Source organism: Phoxinus phoxinus, assembly GCF_949152265.1.
Source record: "Phoxinus phoxinus genome assembly, chromosome: 12".
NCBI classification, from domain to species: Eukaryota; Metazoa; Chordata; class Actinopteri; order Cypriniformes; family Leuciscidae; genus Phoxinus; species Phoxinus phoxinus.
In genome coordinates this window covers 31,093,060-31,113,745 of record NC_136887.1, presented here as the reverse complement: position 1 = coordinate 31,113,745, position 20,686 = coordinate 31,093,060, and the positions used below count along the sequence as shown (strand labels likewise).

The window sequence follows — 20,686 nt, the reverse complement described above, 5'->3', positions numbered from 1 at the left end:
TTTACTGTTGTAAATGTTGTATACACAGAGGCAATAATGGGGTTTTATAAAATAATTTCATATAGCTTGATAGTGCAGATTTCCATTTAAAATGTATATTAAATCAATATTTGTAAACATTTTATAGTTCTACATATATGGCTCACAGTAAAAAAAAAAAAAAAATGGGTAAAATGTATTATTTGGAGTCTGCCACTAAATATCCCATTATTAAAAATGCTATAAAACAGTTATAAAATATAATTCATAATCAAACTTGTTATACAATGATATCAAATCCTTGTTTTATACATCTTGCCTGAAAGTATGCTAGTGTAGGTTTATTGTGTTAACTTGTTACCCAACAGCTATTACAAAAATGAATTAGAATTTTAGTTAGGAGGACAGAATTCACAAACATTATGATCATTTAACAGTTTTGAAGAAGAAGTGTAATTACAGTTTTGTGTAATTGTGCTTTGAACTCAACAACTCAGTCACTATTATTATTAACGATTTCTATTCCACTTAAAATGAAAATCGCACCACACGCGGAACCAAATACACCACACTTTGTTTCTCGGGGAGTTTGTTTTAGGGGTTGCACACAGTCATCGCGAGAAACGCATGTGGTTGTTATGCTTATGTTTGTAATTCAATGCTTCTATAATCATCAAACTTTCGTGCTTTGGTCCTGAAATATATCGCCACATCCCGCCGAAATGAAGTTGTTAACGCATAACATGTTAACATCGCACGTGAAAGGCGTGGTTAAAGGATACCCACTTGTTATCAAGGTGAGATTGACGCACATTGTTTTCATTACTGTTTTTTTATCAGAGAGATAGATGCACATTAATACAACATGCAGTAGTAATTTAATAGCACGTAATGCTTTTTCTGCGAACTCAAAAATCAAGTTAAAGAGAAGCTACATTTACGTGAATGTAACTTTTTGTTACATGATGTCTCTGAATTACTATGAGCTCGTAACCCTCGTTTAAACGCATAAATGAATCAAATGGATAAAAAATGTTTTACAATAGTTTTAGAGCATATCGCACTACTGTCACTGATTGAAATGTCAATGCCCAAATAAAGATATATCACACTGATAAGCATGTCCTACAACCAAAAGCCCTCTTTATGTTAAAAGTAAAGAAATTCGTCAAATTAATGTTATATATAATATAGTGAAGTTTTATATATATATGGTTATATATGTGTATGACAAATCTGAGTTTTGTTCTGTCTTGCCCCATGAATGAAGGCAACAGAAGTGAAAGTGAACGAGTTGGAGTTCAATGCTCAGTTTGTGAGCCGGATGATCCCTAAGCTGGAGTGGAGCGCCTTGATCCAGGCAGCAGAATGGGTGAGTGGAGATGCTGTGCTTTATAACATTTTAATTATTATAATTAATTAAGAAGAGTGAATTTGCACAACTTTACGGTAAGTACTGTTTAGAAAGCATGAGGGTTTTTGTCTGTGCGTGATCTATGTGTCCCATTGCACCATTAAGCTGATGGGTGTTTTTAACAGCTGGGACAATCTCAGGACCTGCCCAGCACACTCATACCAAACTATGAAAAAGATGAGGATTTTCTGCGCAAGGTTCACAGAATCCTTCTAGAGGTGAGACGCATCAGATGAACAGCCTTTTTGAAAGAACCTTAATTTATTACACTCATAGAAAGTCAGAAATATCTTAATGTAGTTTCCTATGGATCATTTTCACATTGAGGTTCTCAAAAGCTGAAGTCATAGTTCAGGAAACTACAACAAATATACTTTGGCCATTTCCATTTGCCCCAATAGCAAAAAAAAAAATCACGTTTCTCTGACTTTCCAAAAGAGGTAAAAAATGTCAAGAAATTGATTATGTTGGGCAGAAGAAAGAAAAATATACATTTTAGAAACAGACATGCAGCAGTGTTAACTAGTTTTCAGAAATGTTAATGTCAAGGTAAGTAAACAAAGTAAAGTGTTATATTGTCATGGCCAATAATTCACAAAGTTTGCAGCTTCATTTGTTGTAGTGTTAATTCACATTGTTTCTAGATTATTGTGCCGAGTGACCAGCATTTTAAATAATTGCAAAAGGCTTAATTGGCAAAAACAAATCACAAATAACCCAAATTTCATCGTCATTTTCACATAAATATTTGATTTAATGACCTTTGTTGGAGTGATTTAGTGCTAATAGCAGTGTTCTCTCCTCGCAGGTTGAGGTTATAGAGGGATGTTTGCAGTGTCCTGAATCTGGCCGAGAGTTCCCCATCTCCAAAGGGGTTCCCAACATGTTACTCGATGAAGGCGAGTAGATCGAGCTGCTCACCCACCCCAGAAGAGAAGATCTAGACTGGTTATTAGAGACGAATGTTTCTTTTACATGTCTGGGGTGCCGTCGTCTTCAGAGAAGGAGGGAGAAAAACACCATAATTCACTAGTTATTCTGATTTACACAGACATGTTCAACTACATTCTCATTGAATTTGGTTACTATGAGAATTTACATTGTGTTGTTTCTGTCTTTGTTTGTGCTTTGTAAAATATTAAATAAATGTGTATTATTTTACTCTTAACTCTTAATTTTACACTCAATTAAATGTACAAATCACCTTGTATTACCTGTTCGTGCAACCTCCTAATAATAATAATAATCTTTATTTTTATCTTTATTATTCTATTATATATATATATATTATATATATATAGAATAGAATAATAAAGATTAAAAAAATATATATAGAGAGAGAGGGAATTCAAGTTTGAACATTTTATTATAATATTTATATATTTGCTAGTGTCTTTTCAAGTTGTTATTGAAATTGAGATGAAATAATGCTGATTGATTTGTCTCTAAATTGTGAAGTTTTTTATATATGCCTTCACATTTAATCAGTGTCTTAAAAATTACTATCGTTTTTTTAACATGACAATACTATTATTACACTAATACATATATTATTCTGTACCATGGAATAACTGCTACCTAATGAAACTGCTGTAGTTTTATCCACTCTGCTCTTGCTCGAGATTATCTAGGTCAGCTGTAGTAGTTTCTTGGAAACAAACTGTCCCAAAGACTTTCATTTCGCACAGAAAGCTCTGTGAGAGCAAGATGACGTGGCAAGGCAGGGACTATATTTAGTTTAAGGGAGGTTGAAGAAGGAAGGAAACAGCATAAGCTGTTTTTCGAGGTCTCTATTTTTAAATCGTATATTGCAATATGCCTTTCATCGCCCGCGGCCGCCTGGTGGCGCTCGAGACTCCGCATCCACGTCAGATTATTCCACGTTTCCTCAGATCCAGCATCGGAGATCAAACGTTGAATTCATGTTTGAACAAGAAAATATCTGGAATGATGAAGAATTCCAGCCCTCTGGTGTCGTTTTCATGGGGTTTCTCAAGGCTGTTGGTGTCTTATACCTTCTGCCTTCACTTGAAGTTCAATTACAGCCCTCTTGGCCAAACTATAATAAAGTCATAATGGAGAGGTGGAGAGAGCAGCTACAAAGCTGTTTTTGACAGATTAACGATCATGTAGATGGTGAACTGTAATTAAAAACGAGAAGAAAGATAGGGAGTGGAAGTAAAGTAAGGAAGGGTGTACCTAAAATGAAAGGATGTGAACGCTTAGATTGAGGCCTTGGATATCTATCATTTCTCTCCAGGAAACAAAATAGAAGGTGAAATTAATATCCAGTAAATCTATTTTAAATGTGCCCAGAGGTTCTTTTTTTTTTTTTTTTTTTAACGGCTCTGTTAAACGCATGATGGAAAAGATTGGATTAGAAAAGCACATTGTCTTATTTCCAAGGTAAACAAATTAAGAAACAGTTGGTCTGTAATTTCATCCTGCAGTGGTGGATATTTGACTATTTGTAAAGATTTTTGTTAAACGTCTGAATGCTGCTTGGAAACACTTGGAAAGGAAAGATTCCAACAAAGTGTCACGATTGTTATGTAATATAAAGGCATCTGGAAAAGGCCGTCTGTGAGAAATACTGCCATTAGTTTTCACAGGAAACCTGCTAATAGACTTCTGCCGCTTTGTTTCGGAGACTTTTTAGAACAACGCTGCCAAACATTATTACTTTATTATATTATATTACATGGTTATCTAAAATGTTCAAACAAATAAATAAAAATAACAAACACCTTTTCTATGAGAAACATGTTTTATATTTCTAGATCAGTTCATTCGGATACTTTTGTGTGGATAGTTCAAATTAAATCCCGTTAAAATTCTTGGAAAACGTTTTACATAAGTTTGGAATATTTCATTATTATTTCTTACACAATAAATAGTAAGGTGATTCAGTTTGAAAATAATGATGTTTGAAAATTTTGACTAAATCAAAGTCTGTTTGGCATAACCAACATGCATGAAACCATTTTGTTGCGCATGAAAATAATAAAACGGATATATTTAACATATCTGTCATTTAAAAAAAAAAAAAGAGTCATTTATTTTAAAGTGAAACAGAGCAACCCTAACAAAAGTTATAATTAATGTCTCAAAAATATAATAATTAAATATTATTTAACTTAAAGTTATGTACACCTCAAATGTATTCATTGTGACAAGTTGACAAAAAGATTGAATCCAATATTTGGTGTTAATATAGCATAACAAGGGAACATCAAGGGTGTGCAACTCGGCATAAGGATTAAAACTAGATTTCTCCTTTTTATCATCTCAGACATCTTATTCTCTCTCTCTCTCTCTCTCTCTCTCTCTCTCTCTCTCTCTCTCTCTCTCTCTCTCTCTCTCTCTCTCTCTCTCTCCCACACACAGCTGCTCTATGTTTTTTCTCCCTCTCAAAACTTCAGAAAACTTTAGGGACTTGTTTTGTTGAAGAGATGTTTTTTGGTAGCTCTGAAACTCAGAGGGTTGTGTTTTTAATTATAGCCGGGTAGTTAAGTTCACACCTACAAAGACTCTGTGACTTCTGACGTTTGTGTTGATGGTCTTGTCATCCCCCCAAAGCCAAGCCTAATCTAGCTTTTGCTCATTTTGTTTCTATTAAATCCAGCTCAACGTAATGCTGCTGGAGACGGTCAGTCTTTGTCATGGGATAATTTCATTTTCCTAAAGCAACTTCAAGGGCTTGATTGAGCATTTGGATGGCAGATCTGGATCTTGACTCGAGGCTGTGAGAAAAGAGAAATAAAATCTGACCTGATCTCTTATAGTTATCATGGGAAAGGAGGAGAGTCGCTTTAAAATAAATACTAGCGGTCCTCGCTAAAGCTCCAAGACAAACCACAAGAATCCAAAACAGCACTTGGAGTTTCTCTCTGATTCATTGGATACCAGACGAGCATGAGGAACTGCTGTTTATTACCTTACCGGTAAATACTTAAAATCCTGGGAAGCATGATGGAAAGGCTGTGTTTATAGACTCCATAGAGACTAATATAATTGGGACGGTCTGTAAAAAATAATGGACAAATGTAGTTTGCTTGTCATTACAACATGCACAGAAATCAGGCCAATATTTCACATTTGCTTTACCTGAGGAGCTCTTGGGTTTTTGGGAGGGTTTGAACCATAAAAAAAAAAAATCAAAACAAACAGTTAGGGGTCTTAGAAAGTACTTATAGCCCTAAACTGTTTAAATTTAACATGTTTTCAGAAAAAAAGGCTTCTCAAACATTTTAGTGTTCACAAAGCCTAGCTGTAACGTCCAAAAGACCCTCACAAACAGAAATAGTTGTCAGCTGAGAAGGTTATACACTAAAAAAGAAAATATGATCAATAAGTTATGACATGTTTTTGGATTGCTAGAGCAATTTTCAATTATGTTATACAAGATTCAACTCAATTCTTTAAGTCAGTTTAATGTAATTTAAGTTGAAATTACTTAAAGATCCGAATTGTCTGTACTTAAAAATTTAAAGGAACAACTTTTTTACAGTGATAGCAACGGTACGCTGCGCGAGCGATTTCCAACATAATTAGGAGCTTGTTCCACTTTATTGTATTTTTTATTTTTACATGTAGATTACAAAAACACTGTTTTAAAAGACTTTTGTTTTAGACATTTGTTTAACTAACCGCCAGCGACGCTAAAATAGTTTTAGTTAGCCTATGTAAGACCCTATAGGCTTGGGGGGGAAATAACTTTAGGATAAACTGACCTCCTTGAAATTGCTTTAAATTCACACAGTGAACTCAGCTAGTGTCCTCTGCGCAATCTTCTTTCTTGATTTTGACCAGAAATAGATTATACGAGTACACAAATTATATGTCAGGCAGTGTATGAGGAGGTAAAAGCTCGTATCTGTCAGCAGAGGAGCTCATTCACCTGGTGAACAACACAGAGCGCGAGCAGCGCAGCCTACGCACTTTGGGTTTGTCCCATAGCAAGAGACGCGCTCAGTGCGCGCGCTCCCCGAGGACATCCAGTGACCGGGCGTTATAGAGGAGCGCTTCCGACCCTCTCATCTGTCAATCAACCATGTGGTTCATCAATCTAACTTTGCTCGTTCTCAAACTGTCCGTGTCTGCGGAAGGATTTTCCACGTGCCATTCCTACAACTTGGACGACCACAAATCCAAAAGGATCGAGGCGGTGCGCGGACAGATTCTGAGCAAGCTACGCATCCGCAGTCCACCGGACCCCGAAGCCAGCCAGCAACCATCGGTCCCGGCGGAGGTGATGTTACTTTACAACAGCACGAAGGAGCTGCTGAAGGAGCGCGCGCGCCAGGCCGAAAGCGCGTGCGAGCGGGAGAGCAGCGAGGAGGATTATTACGCGAAAGAGGTGCAGCGGGTCAATATGATGCCACTGCGCACAGATACGAGTGAGTGATACGCGTTTTTCATCTATGCTCCATTTAAAAATGCATTGGGTTCTGGATGTGTAGTTAAACCTTAACTCTAGTGCATCATTTAGTTTGGCCATTTGATTTGGTTGTGTTTGGAAACAAGTGTTTAAAGAAGATCATTCATTAGATTGATTAATCGTGTCATGAAACATTGTCAAAGAACTTTCCTAGGTTATTTTTCACCCCAAAACAAAAGTAAGAAAATAATTTCAATATTATTTTCATGTCAATACTCATAGAAATATGAATAATATTATGATAATGTTACCAACATAATAATATTACAATATATATACATATATATTAGATAGATAGATAGATAGATAGATAGATAGATAGATAGATAGAGATACTTGTTTTTGTGCTTGTTTGAATATATGAAGCTATTTTTCTTGTGAACACCTTTTGTAAATTATGTACCATTAAAAGAAAACTGAATATCTCTATAAAATATTAATCAAACAGATTATCAGCTTGCCTCTAGTTATTTATTGTTTTATATTATAGTAAAAATACAACTGCAATGCAACATTTAAAAAAAAAAGAAGAATATTGCTGTTTTACAGAAATGCTAATCTAAGGAGAAACACCATTAAAATGAATGGGAATTACAAAAAAAACACTAAGTACATTACTGATAATTTGGGAGTAAATGTGCTTAATCTAACAGCCATCAAACAGTGTACCTATAATATACAGCTTTGTTGCTAATAATAAGTCAGCTAAAGTTCAACGCGGCCTCAGAGAGGCTGAAAGGGGTTAGTCATTACATCTGCTGTTTTGGCACTGAAGCCAGTTTTATTTCCTTGAGGTTGACCCTCTGAAAAGCACGCTCAGACCACAAAGTGTAAATAAGGCCAAAGTGAATCCTGCTTTTGTTCCATAGACTCAATCAACCCGGTTCCTCAGAGCCCGTACTTCAGGATAGTGGGCTTCGACGTCACCAACGTGGAGCGAAATTCCAGTACTTTGGTCAAAGCTGAATTTCGCATCTTCAGAGCTCCAAACCCACAGGCTCGCACCACTGAGCAGCGTGTGGAAATATACCAGGTAATGTGCTTTTTCCAGACAAAAGCCTTGCGTTGCTCCAAAGATGAGCAGTGAGTCTGTACTAGTGACTGTTTCATTACATTTGCATGATGTATTTTCATGCTGTACAGTGCAAGAAATAGAGCCGCAGATGAATGAATGGGTAAGTCAAGTAAGCTTGTGGTTTGTTTCCCTTCACACCCACAGATTCTCAAATCTGAGGACGTGACGGCCCCGTCCCAGAGGTACATCGACTCCAGAACAGTAGAGCCTCGTGCCAAGGGGGCATGGCTTTCTGTCGATGTCACGGAGACTGTGAAGGACTGGATGGCGTACAGAGGTCAGTGAGTTCATCCAGAAGTTTCAACATATATTTACTTCTTGATGAAGCAGAGAAGGCTGTGAAGCATTTCCTTCTCTATGGGGAAAATCATCTCTTTTTCTTTCTTAGAGAGAAATCTGGGGCTCAAGATCAGCGTTCACTGTCCCTGCTGTACATTCGTCCCCTCCACAAACAATATTGTCCCTAACAAGAGTGAAGAGTTGGAGGCCAGATTTGCAGGTCATTTTCTCATGTTTGTCGTATACAAATTACAGTTATAGAATTAATGCTTAAGTGACAGTTAAAAAGTATGAATATTATTGCATTAGATTAAAAAAAAACAAAAAACAAGGCATTTATTTGAAAGAAACACGGCACAAGCACACTTTTTCATCACAAGGAAAGTTTAAAGCAATAAATACTTGATGCAATAAAAAAATGCTTTTTAGTTGTCAAACATTAATGAAACATTAGGAAAAAACTCTGGCATCATTTGTTGTTATTGACATGTCGGATCGATTCCTTCCCAGGCATTGATGACGACCTTATAAAGCAGAACAGAAGACCAGGTGTGACTAAAGGACAGATTGAATTCAGCACAAAAAGCCCACATTTGATCCTGACCCTGCTGCCCACCGACCGCCTGGACAACCCTACCAAGAAGAACCGCAAGAAGAGATCAGCAGCAGACACTTCCATATGCTCACGGTACAGAGTGTGTGTGTGTGTTTGAAGATGTTTTTTATTATTACTCTCTATAGAATACTTCATTCTGATTAAGAGTCAGATGTTTTCGTATAATGATCACTAAACTGAATGAAAAAAAAAACACCACTGGAAAAAAAGGTAATTGTGACTTTTTATCTCACAATTCTGAATTTTTTCTCAAAATTGCGAGTTTATATCTCACAGTTCAGAATTCACAATTGCAAGTTTATTTCTCACAATTCTAACTTTTTTTCCTCAAAACTGTAAAATATAAACTCGGAATTGCAAGGAAAAAATATGGAAAGTGAGATTTTAACTCGCAATTACGAGTTGTAAAGTATGATTATCTTACAATTCTGACCTTTAAAAAAAAATCACAATTGAGAGTTATAATGTCAGAATTGCGAGACATAAACTTGCAATTCTGACTTTTTTTCTCTGAATTACATAATTCATTACACTCAATTGCGACTCTGTCACGCAATTCTGACTTTGTAACTGCGAGTTTATATCATGAAATTCTGAGAAAAATATTCACAATTAGGAGATAAAAGTAGCAATTACCTTTTTTATTTTTTATTCAGTGGCGGAAACAAGCTTCCATAGATACAAACTCAGTTATAAAGGTTGAATTGTGAGCTCACAATTTTGACTTTTTTATTTTTTTTCAATTATAAGTCTCTCACAATTCTGGCCATCGCACATTAGAAAAGCTAACTTGTGCAACTCAAAACGGAGTTTAGTATAAAAACAGATGCAAACCGTATAAATGGCTTTGAAGGATTTCAGTATTAAGCTTAATATTCATTATTTGGTGAGCGTAAACCTTTGATAGATGGCTAGAAGTTCAAAAGTTCCCAGTTAATGCAAGAAAACAAAACATTACTTGAAAAACAAAAAAAAACAATAAGGGACACATAGAGTCAGATGAGATCGATCCTAATGTGTGTGCATGTATAATAAATGGCACAGCATCACACACCCACAGAACGCATGCAGCGACTCGCCCAGGGAGTGTCACGTCTGATATGCAGAACTCATCTCGTCTGTTCTGGAAGTAAATACTCTTTTAATGAGTGTTTGTTATGTGGAGTGCTTCTCTGTGCTAAGCAACATAGAAATGGTCATTAGATCCACATTTATGTCAAATCAGAGTTTGTTGCAGGAGTCAGTCAAGTAGACATGAAACTTGGACAGCAACTATTTAAAGGGATAGTTCACCCAAAAGTGAAAATTCTGTCATCATTTACTCACCCTCGTGTCGTTTCAAACTGACTAACTTTCTTTTACAGAGCACAAAATGTAATACATTTTTTTTTTTAAGTCCTGCATGCTTTGTTCAGATGTTCACTTGCCACGGGAAGCGCAATATATTTTTTTTCTGAATAATGACATATACATAAAGAATAATACATAAAGCTATTGCATGACTTCGGAAGCACAAAAGTCGTGAGGTCTACTTTTATGGTGCTTTTGCGTTCTTTTGCCCATTCGTTGTATTTGTATAAGAAACAGCGACCAGAGCATTACTCAATTTCTTCATTAGGAATAAAGTCATGCATGTTTGGAATGACGTGAGTGTGAGAGTAAATGATGACCAAATCTAATTGTTTAGGTAAACTGCTCTTTTAACACACCATAATGCACTGCAACACATCCTTCTCTCCTCCAGGACTGATCAGGGCTGCTGTCTGAGATCTCTGTATATTGATTTCCGCCGGGACTTGAACTGGAAGTGGATCCACGAACCCAAAGGATACAAAGCAAATTTCTGTGCGGGGAACTGTCCTTACTTATGGAGCGCAGACAACCACTACAACATGGTAAATAGAAATCAGGCTGAGAATGCTTAAAAAAACACACACAGTTAAGGCTTTCATTTTAAAGGGGTGATGAACTGAGAAATAAAAATTTCCTTGAGCTTTTGACATATAAGAGGTCATCATACTATACGAATATCCTGTAAGTTTCAGAACTGAAAACTTCCTTGTTAGTCCAATAATAGCTTTTATTGACAGCAGGCCCAGCGAACGACAGGTTCTTCAAAGTGAGGATCTATGACGTCACAGGGTATCAAACCCCGCCTCCGCAGAAGAAGAGCGACGCCTACTTATACACGTGTGCCTGTTTAGCCCCGCCCACTGATTCACGCAGTACATGAAACTCATTATAATATGCAAAACTGTTATCCAATCATAGCAGTGGGCGTTTACTTCCAAGTCTCCCATAAAAACCGAGAGTTTCAGGAGCTCGGCTCAAAACCAGGGTAGAAAACAGCCTATTACTTATTAATTTTGATGTTTTGGAATGTAAAAAACATGCGAATGCCATAAGTTGACCCCAGACAACAATAAAAAAAAAATTGAAAAGCCAGTTCATGACCCCTTTAAAAGGATCAGAAGTGCCATCTCAAAGATTATAGGTATATGCCACACAGGTTACATACAAACAAACTTGTGCACTTGAATGTTGGACAGATTAAGTTCAGATTCATTGCATTTCGATGTTGTTATTTACAGTGTTTCTCTGTCTATCTTCCTTTCAGATTCTCCCGCTGTATAATAAAATGAATCCAGAAGCATCAGCATCTCCGTGTTGTGTTCCCCAGGACCTGGAGCCCCTCACCATCGTTTACTTCCTTGGCCGAACGCCCCGTGTGGAACAGCTCTCCAACATGGTGGTCCGGTCCTGCAAGTGCCGTTGAGTCAGTGGCGAGAGAGAGAAGACAGAGATCTCAGAGGGAGGACAAAAAACAGGTGGATGAGAGGAGAGCAAACACAGATAACACATCTTAAAGGGATAGTCCATGCAAAAATTTAAAATCTTCATTACTCGCCCTCATGTCGTTCCGAACTTGTGTGCATTTCTTTCTTCTGCAGAACACAAAAGATATTTTGAAGAATGTTGGAAACCAAACAACATTGAAGCTCATTGACTTTCATTGTATAGACGCAAAAACTCTTAGACATTTCTAAAATTATCTTTTATGTTCCACAGAAGAAAGAAAGTCATACAGAATTAAAATTTTTGGGTGAACTATTCCTTCAAACTTGTACAGATGAGAAATAGCATACAATGATTCATCAAGCATCTTGAATACAGGCAACACAACCAGCATTAACCGTCTCTTGCATTGGTCATAGTCTGATAAAAAAGCTTTTTTGACTAGTATCTCCTCGCATTCTTAGTGTCACAACAGTGACACACACAATATACGCCAGCAGCGCATCCTTTTTAGTTTTTGTATGAAGTTTACTGTAGATCGGTTTATATTTTTGGAATTTGCAAGTGTAAATAGTTTTTTTGTGTGTGATGTTTATATGTGTTTATATGCTGAATACAATAAATTTTGATTATATAATAACATTTTGTGGCTTTTTTTATTTATATTCAGCGTGTTTATAGAACTTTCTCCAAGTTTTATATTTATTTATCATCACACGGCCCAGCGAGTGGCCTATACTCTCAAGGTTTTTCCTTGTTGATTTTTTTTCTTCACTCGCTGAAAATGCAGATTTGACTAGTGGACTCACCAGCCAGATGCGGTTCGAGGTTAGAAAATCTCCGACGTAAACAGGATGTGAACAATTTCCAGACACCGACCACTCACGGAACGCCAAATTTAAACGCTTGGGTTCAGGGTTTGTGGTGACATGGCAGAAAGAACAGTGGGCGAAAAGCAGGCCGTCCCGCTGAGGCGAAATTGCCTGCAGGATGCGTTTTAAATGCACCATGTGATCGCTTTGATTTGTATAATCTTGCAGTGCCCCTGCACACCCTATAATGCAGAGCGATATAATTTTGTCTGATCTGTGGGAAGTCGGAAGGAATTTTGGCCTACATATATCGCCTGTTTGTTTTCTTTCTGCCTATGAAGCCTCAATGTGCCCTTTAAAAACCTATAGCTGCTGGCATGGCGTTAAAAGTTAGTTTTTGAGTGAAAAACCTTGCTAACATGTTTATCTGTGGCCAGTGAGAGTGATCTGTAGGGAATGACAGGGTTTCTGTGTTTGGTTGCCAGGGCTAAAACAAGCGAATTCCTCTCTCTTGCTCAGTGAAAACAACTTTTATAACTTGATATGAAAAGGGGATGCAAAAGGGAGAGTGTTAGAAGCACATTGTTACATAACAGTCCTTAAAATGAATCAACAAAAACACTTCTTGTCGCTTACGCAATGTTGACTCAGCGTCCTCCGCAAAAGTAGATTGGGGGAGTGCAAATTTGAAACCTCAGGGCATGAAAGGGGACGATCAGCCGTCTGAGGGCCGTGTGGTTTGGCTGTGAGAGGAGCTTCGGGACACATGAGGTGTGAATGTGAACGTGTGTCGTGAGAGTTGCTTACTAGACTGTGATCTCAGTTGCTCAATGAACAATCAGCCACCGGTTAAATCCTCTCTGATACTGTAGATTAACATTTTTAAGAGCTTTAACTAAATTCCTGTTGCTCAAACCTGAGCGCAATCTAAGTCGCTTTGGATAAGAGTGTCTGCCAGAATGCAACGGTTCTAAATTAGGGTTAGTATAACTCAAATGTTTGCATTTCGGTTAAAATGTTATACAAGCCACAAAGTATACCTGTAATGTTATTAGTTTATGCTACAGTTTAAAAATATGCATGTGCAAGTAGTTTGTGGTCATAAATATAAATTAATTTAATATTATTATTATACTTTTTGAGAGCAGTTCCTTTGCACATCCAAATTTCACCGAGACAGATATACTGAATATTGCTTTGTAAATATGCAAACTGCAGAAGAAAATGTAGTGCAAGGAAGCCATGATCCTAAATGTGATAGTCTAGACATTTTATGGGGCACCATGTCCACATACTGTATCTTCTTCCAGAACCAAATCATCAACTTCAAATCAAATACTTCAATTGAGATCTTTGGCATTGCTGCTTGAGTCTTTGTTTGCCTTTGACTGAAGCGGAGTATGGAAAAGTAAAATAGAGAGACAGACAGATATTCTGATAGTTCATGGATATAAACAGGAAGATTCTTCACCATAGCTGTCTGTGCGTGTGCATGCGTGTGCGTATGTGTGCGTGTGTGTGTGTGTGCGTGTGTGTGTGTGTGTGTGTGTGTGTGTGTCTTACAACAGACTCAACAAAATCATAGATATGCTTTTATGGGGAGGATGTGAAACAAATTCTTTATTGCATTCCAAATATTTCACTATGCCCTAATAATTATAAAAATACATGCTAAATTGTAACCTCCACTATAGCAGTTACTAAATTACTTGTGAATGCATACATGAATATGAAAATAATTTATTTATAGTTTTATTTACATATTTATAGTGTTGAGAGATGAGGCCGAATGTTCCTTCACATCTGCATTACTATATATAAAAGGGCTTGTAAAACTATGTAACTTTTATTGTTCAAAATTAACCAGTAAATACATCATCAATCCTGCTTCCAAAAGTTGTTTTCGTCTTACAATGATTCACTTTGGTAAGCCATTTACCATACCATTTATATAGTTTATATACCATTTATATAGTGTTTATTTTAGAACTGCAGGATGGTTTTCGTGGGAAATTGAGTACATACGTCACTCGCCCATGTGTCTCGTCATATCTGTAAATAGAGAAAAGTTGCTCTGGATACTTTGGCGTGTATCTGGTGTTGGAGTGGCATTGGTTAGTTAGGAATGTTGACATGGAGCAGCTAAATCTCCAACCTCCGGAGAATCACCCGTTTAAGGAAAAAAACGCAGAACAGAAGAAAGTCTGCTGGCAAAAAGAGAACGAGACCGAGCTTGTAATAAAAGAAGAATTAACATCGACTTTGCTTTTTTTTTTTGGGGGGGGGGGGGGGGGGGGGGGCTATATTTCTTTGGCTATATAATGTTTAAGCTATTAAGGTTAAACACATTTGTCTTGCTGTCCGCAGTGGAGGGGCTCTACTAATAATGCTTGGAAGACGAGTATGGTAGCGAGATGCCTAAATGATGTTGTTGAAGTTGGGGAAGTGGAGGGATGCCAAAACAGCTGTACTGGAATTAGTTTTTTAGGAAATTCTGTGTCTATTATTGGGTAAAGCTACAGCAATAGCTACAGTCATGCAGAGCCGAAGCACAACCAAAACTATGTTCCTCTGCAAAATGCATGCAGTTTTGTTTTATAACCACAAGAGGGCAAAAAGTTACATAGTGTACTTTTTTTTTTTATGATACGTTATATAATCGTTTAGCAAACATGTGCAATAGTTTTCACCACAACACATGGGATTTGTATGGAAGCTTGTTTCTGCCACTGAATATCAGAGATATGAGTCAGAGTTGTGAGATAAAAAGTTGCATTACCTTTTTTCTGTGGCGGAAACAAGCTTCCATAGATTTGTGCGTCTCACGCTTTTAGTAAAGGAATCATATTTGTGTAATGTGCCTAAATATTACTGCATTTGCCAATGGGGGAAATTCAGAAAGAGAAGAACAGAGAAAGCATTTAGAGAGGCTAGAACTGATTTGAATTAAAGCATTATGTCAGTTAGGGTGTAATTCGTAAGACTATCGGGTTCCTGGCATCTCACAACATGAAGAGACGTTGGTGTTATTGAAATGTTTGACCCGTAATGCCCATCTGCGGATAAGCACTCAAGCCAAAAGTGAATCATGGCTTTAAATGTAAACCGTAGCATGGAAACACCAATTAAGTGGTTACGAAATGACTTCGTCATCTTAGACAACTTCATAGTCAGATTTTGCTTTTGACTCATTATTGTTGATGGTGGAAATTTAATTTATTTTGTTTTGACTTTTCTTGCCACCGTCTATATAAATGTGGTCTTTAGCTAATCTAAAACAGCAATATTGACCCTTCAGAAGTACAAATTTTGTGGTCTCACTCGCTGTATAAAAGAATAATAAACTTTAATTTCCCTCAAATCAAAAGCAAATCATTCTAGAACATTCCTCTAGATAGAAACCAGCACACCACCTCATTGCCAATGTATTTGTATCCTTTCAATTCAGAATGTGAAATCACCAACCACACAATTGGAAATGAAAAAAATCAGAAAAACAGTCATGGAATATATGAACTGTAATGTAATGTTCGTGCAGTGAAGCTGATGAGATGTGAAGTGTTTTAATGTGTTACTTAAACATGTCTTGCATCCTGTTTTTACATCAACTCCTAAGACAAAAAGAAATTTGAGAACGCAATTATGCATTTGAATTTTCTCTGCCAAAATATCCAAACTGTATCTGCTTCAACCGTCCTAAAAGCAACAGCTGTTATTGATTAGTGTTGAACTAATAAGTGAAAAGTATATTGCAAATGTACTTGAAGACCTTTTCTGGGCAGTTATGTCCATGAGGTGATCTGTACTTAATACTGTACCTAATACATCTTTGCTTTAGCGGTTATATGTTGTTTGATGTACCATGTCATAATCACATATGCATTGTTTCTGTCAACATTCATTTAGAAGTCCTCGAACACATCTGGGTGATTACACGTGGTTTCACTGCAAGGATGATCAGCCTGTCAGTATCCTGAAAGAGGGACATCTAAGGTCACAAGCATTCAAACAAAGCTGAGCTGTTTGAGTTTTTGCACCAGGATTGACATTATAGTCACCCACCAGCAATGTGACCGACTGGTAGAGAGCATGCCAAGACACATGAAAGCTGTGATTGTGAATCATGGATTATTCCACCAATTCAAATATAGATTTTTGAGCTTAAAACATTAGTAGCATGTTGTTTAAAAATATATATAGCCTAGTTATCTTTGCATTATTCGAGGTCTGAAAACATGGCATCGTTTGGTGATTTATTTGACCAGTTGTCATTTTCTGCAAATAAATGCTCTAAATGACAATGTTTTACCTTGAAATTTAGAAAAAAAATATTGATAGTTTATATGATAAAACATATAAATGTCCATTTACTCGAACACATACAAATAGTAAATCCAGATAAGCTGCTCATTTTTTTTTTTTTTTTTTCAGTGGTCTCTTAAAGAGGCTATATGCGTTTTTCTGAAATTTAAACTCGCGACTGACACCTGTGGCCAAAAAACAGAACTGCTCTTCCTTTCTGCTCGCTCGTACGTGCACACTTCACAAGTCTGCTGCAAGGAGGTCAGGTCAACATTATGTTTACAGAGGTAAGAACAGTCAAATACATATATTGTTTGAGATAAGTGTTCTGAGTGATCTGAAACGTTTAACATGAACGCGCTTGACGTCACATCCGCAGACAGCGCGGGAAAAATCCGACCCGACAGAAAATAGGAAAAATAGGATACAGGCTTATAGGTGCACCCACTGTGAGCAGACAAGGTGTCAGTATGCTCATCAGGAGATGTTTGAGTCATAAATGGTAAAATAAAAAGGCTATTGTTTCGTTTATTTTGGGGAAAAAGTTCCATATAGCCCCTTTAAAGGTAGCGTAGGCAATTTTAGGAGAGGCTAGCAATAGTGAGCTAGCTTTGAAAACATGAGCGTCTCCAAAGCCACGCTTCTCTAAAACACATGAATTCTTACAGCAGGGTCAGGGAGCAAACAAAAGCGTCACGAGAGACACAGTTTAACAACCTCATGTCTCAAAGCACATAACATTAAAACAATAATGAATATAAACAACTTAAAGAGATCCTTCCACAGATGATACACATTATGACCACTTATTTAGTGATTGCTTTCAGGGTGTGAAGAGACTTTCAACCAGCATAACAAAATATGTTTCTGGAACAAATCACCCACCCTGTCTTTAATTTATTCCAGAGCTGTATTTTATTCACTCCATTATGAAAAAAAGTATATTGTACATAATTACATATCTGAATTTTCACTAACACTAAGCTTCTTTGCACGTTTTCCTACACCACACATCCGTGTGTCACTGGCCACTTCTAAAGCAAGACAATGCTAAACATTTGCACTTTGTTTTTGTTGTTTTTCCTCACAATCGATTGCAGTCTCGCTCAGGTTACGTGAGTAAACATCTTCCGGTTTGAGACATCAATGTTGTGGGTGTAGAAGTTGTGTTAGGCGGGGCTGAAGTGCAGAGGTAGAATTTAAGGGTACATTGGAAGCCCTGCGGAAAAGCTCCTCTGTAAACCGCCAGCATGTGTTTGTCCTCTTCCCTCTAAATACCCCCTTCACTCTGCAACCAGCATTTATCCCATTCCCCACAGCCTGGGCCTTACAAAAGCCATTCCTGGAGCGGTCTCACGCTGGGACATATCGTTACTCGCTCCCTCTCTCATTCGCCTCGTCTTCCCACACCAAAGGCATTTAAAATCTCATCTAGCTCCTGCTGTGAAAGCTCACCATCGAAATTGTTTCTTTTTGTCTGTGTACATGCTATAAAATATATTTGGATAGATAGATGTCCGCTCCGGGAAGGTCCTAAACATTGTGTTCAGAGCGGGTCCGTGTGTGAACGCTAAGCCACAAGCTGCAAATATAACATTTGTACAAACATCTAAATGATTTAAACTGTGTTGCACCTCTTTAAAGCAGGATACAACTTGAGAAAACTTGAGACAGACTTAAGGGGGAAAGGATTGGCCGATATCAGATAACCACAAGGGGGCGCCTACTAAATATGTCTGTGCTTCAATACTATCTGAGATATATCCAGCCAAACCGTAAGGACCGTAAGCCCCTGCTGGTAGATGTTGTAACTACATCCTCTAACCAAAAATATATTTTCATTGGCCCTTCAAAAGTAGGTGTGTTGTCTGCAAATAAATTAATAATAATAACAATAAATGTTTGCCATTTTCCAGGTATTATAGACAGTTGTCAAATAAATAAAAAGAAGCATCACTCAACAACCACAACTGTTTTTTTGTATGCATGACAATAAAACTATAACCTAAACCTTTGGCACACAAATATAATGACATTTCAATAATGTGCATCTTATATCAAAATGTCTATATTTGCTCATAGTTGCAAAATATAAAAAGTGTAATTTTTATAACACTTAGGAATGCAGATTAGGCAAGGCACTAAAAAACACTCCTAAAATATAACGGCATCGGTGAGTTTTTGGTTAAAAAGCAGAATACTAACCTATTACATTTACATACAATTTACAGTCAATTTCTTTGTTAAATATTTGAATGACTAAAATGTGACAAATGATCACTGTGATAGTGTCTAAAAGGGATAGTTCACCAAAAAAAAAAAAAATTCTGTCATTAATTACTCATCCTCATGTCATTCCAAACCCGTAAGACTTTCGTTCATCTTCAGAACACAAATGAAGATATTCTTGATGGAATTTGAGAGTTTTCTGTCCCTCCATAGACAGCTACACAACTGACACTTTGACGTTTCAAAAAGTTCATAAAGAAAACGTAAAACTAATCCATATGAATTGAGCGATTTAGTCCAAATTTTCTATCAGTGTACATAAACAGAAGCTCAACCGAAACTGCTTGACGCACGAGAAAAAACCTCTTGCTGAAGCTCAAATGTGATGCGTAACACGAGGATGAACCTCATTCTCGCACATCAAGCGAACATGCTTGATCTTCTGTTTACCACAACTGATGTGTGAGCTGATCAATGTTTAAATGTGAATAAAAGCCTAAATTCAATCTGTTCATCATATAGAGTGATCGTGTTTCTTCAGAAAATTTGGACTAAACCGCTCAATTCATATGGATTATTTTTACGATCTCTTTATGAACTTTTTGTAAAAATGGTGGTCGCAATGGAGGGACGGAAAACTCAAATTTCATAGGGATAGGGATATTTAAGGCATATTTCACCAAGTGTTGTAGGGCATCTGGGCATTAGAACTTGTTATGCACAATAAACATTTAAAAGTTTGAAGTCAGTAATATATTTCTTTCTAAATAACACTTTTATTCAGCCAGGATGCATTAAATTGATAAAAATGACAGTAAAGACAATTACATTATGTTACAAAGAAATTGTTTTGCGAATAAATGCTGTTCTTTTGAACTTTCTTCTCATCAAAGAATATGAAAATATGAACTGTTTTTAACATTAATAATAATAATAATCAGAAATGTTTCTTGAGCAGCAAATAATCATATTAGAATGATTTCTGAAGGATCATGTGACACTGAAGACTGGAGTAATGACGCTGACAATTCAGCTTTGTCATCACAGCAATAAATTATTAATGAATAAATTAAGTTATTATACTTAAATAATTTAATTTCACAATATTGCTGTCTCATGATCCTTCAGAAATCATTGTAATATGCTGATTTGCTGCTCAAGAAACATTTCTGATTATTATCAGTCTTGAAAACAGATGTTCTGCTTAATAGTTTTTTGTGGAAATCGTGATAATTTTTTTTTCTGAATTCTTTGATGAATAGAGAGTTCAAAAGTTCAGCATTTATTTGAAACAGAAATCTTTTGTAACATTTAAAATGTGTTTACTGTAACTTTTGATCAGTTTAATGCATCCTTGATGAAACAAAAATAATTAATTTCTCAAAAATTAAAACAAAATTAATTTTAAATTCTAAAAAATTAACTGTGGTGTATATCTCACATACGATTAATGTGCAAATTGAGATGCCGGCAGCCTAACTGACCCGAATTTGGTCAACTGATTAATCTGTTAAAAAAAATTTTTTTTTACAGTAGACAGAAAGCTTCATATCAACATTTAAAGTAACCACAATTTATTTTGGTTATGATATAATATTTAGATTTTACCTTTTACTATATTTTGCAGCCTTGGTGAGCATAAGAGACTTCTTTTAAAAACATATATTACCAAAGTCCCTTTGTTATTCTATAGACTTTGATATTACTGACCCCAAACTTTAGAACGGTAGTTTACACACTGCAG

General features: G+C 36.5%; 2 protein-coding genes across 2 annotated transcripts; both read left to right on the top strand.

Annotated features, from left to right (window-relative positions):
• The first annotated feature begins 437 nt into the window (after positions 1-437).
• On the top strand, positions 438-2,554 carry trmt112 (tRNA methyltransferase activator subunit 11-2). The gene is made up of 4 exons (XM_079631858.1): positions 438-776; positions 1,250-1,351; positions 1,519-1,611; positions 2,202-2,554. The coding sequence occupies exons 1-4, from the start codon at positions 702-704 to the stop codon at positions 2,298-2,300; spliced, it is 369 nt and encodes a 122-aa protein (XP_079487984.1). The 5' UTR covers positions 438-701; the 3' UTR covers positions 2,301-2,554.
• Positions 2,555-4,929: 2,375 nt separating this feature from the next.
• Positions 4,930-12,240, top strand: tgfb5 (transforming growth factor, beta 5). The gene is made up of 7 exons (XM_079631857.1): positions 4,930-6,792; positions 7,703-7,866; positions 8,053-8,185; positions 8,297-8,407; positions 8,698-8,875; positions 10,548-10,698; positions 11,421-12,240. Exons 1-7 carry the CDS (start codon positions 6,447-6,449, stop codon positions 11,577-11,579), a joined length of 1,242 nt encoding a protein of 413 aa, XP_079487983.1. The 5' UTR covers positions 4,930-6,446; the 3' UTR covers positions 11,580-12,240.
• The last annotated feature ends 8,446 nt before the right edge of the window (positions 12,241-20,686 follow it).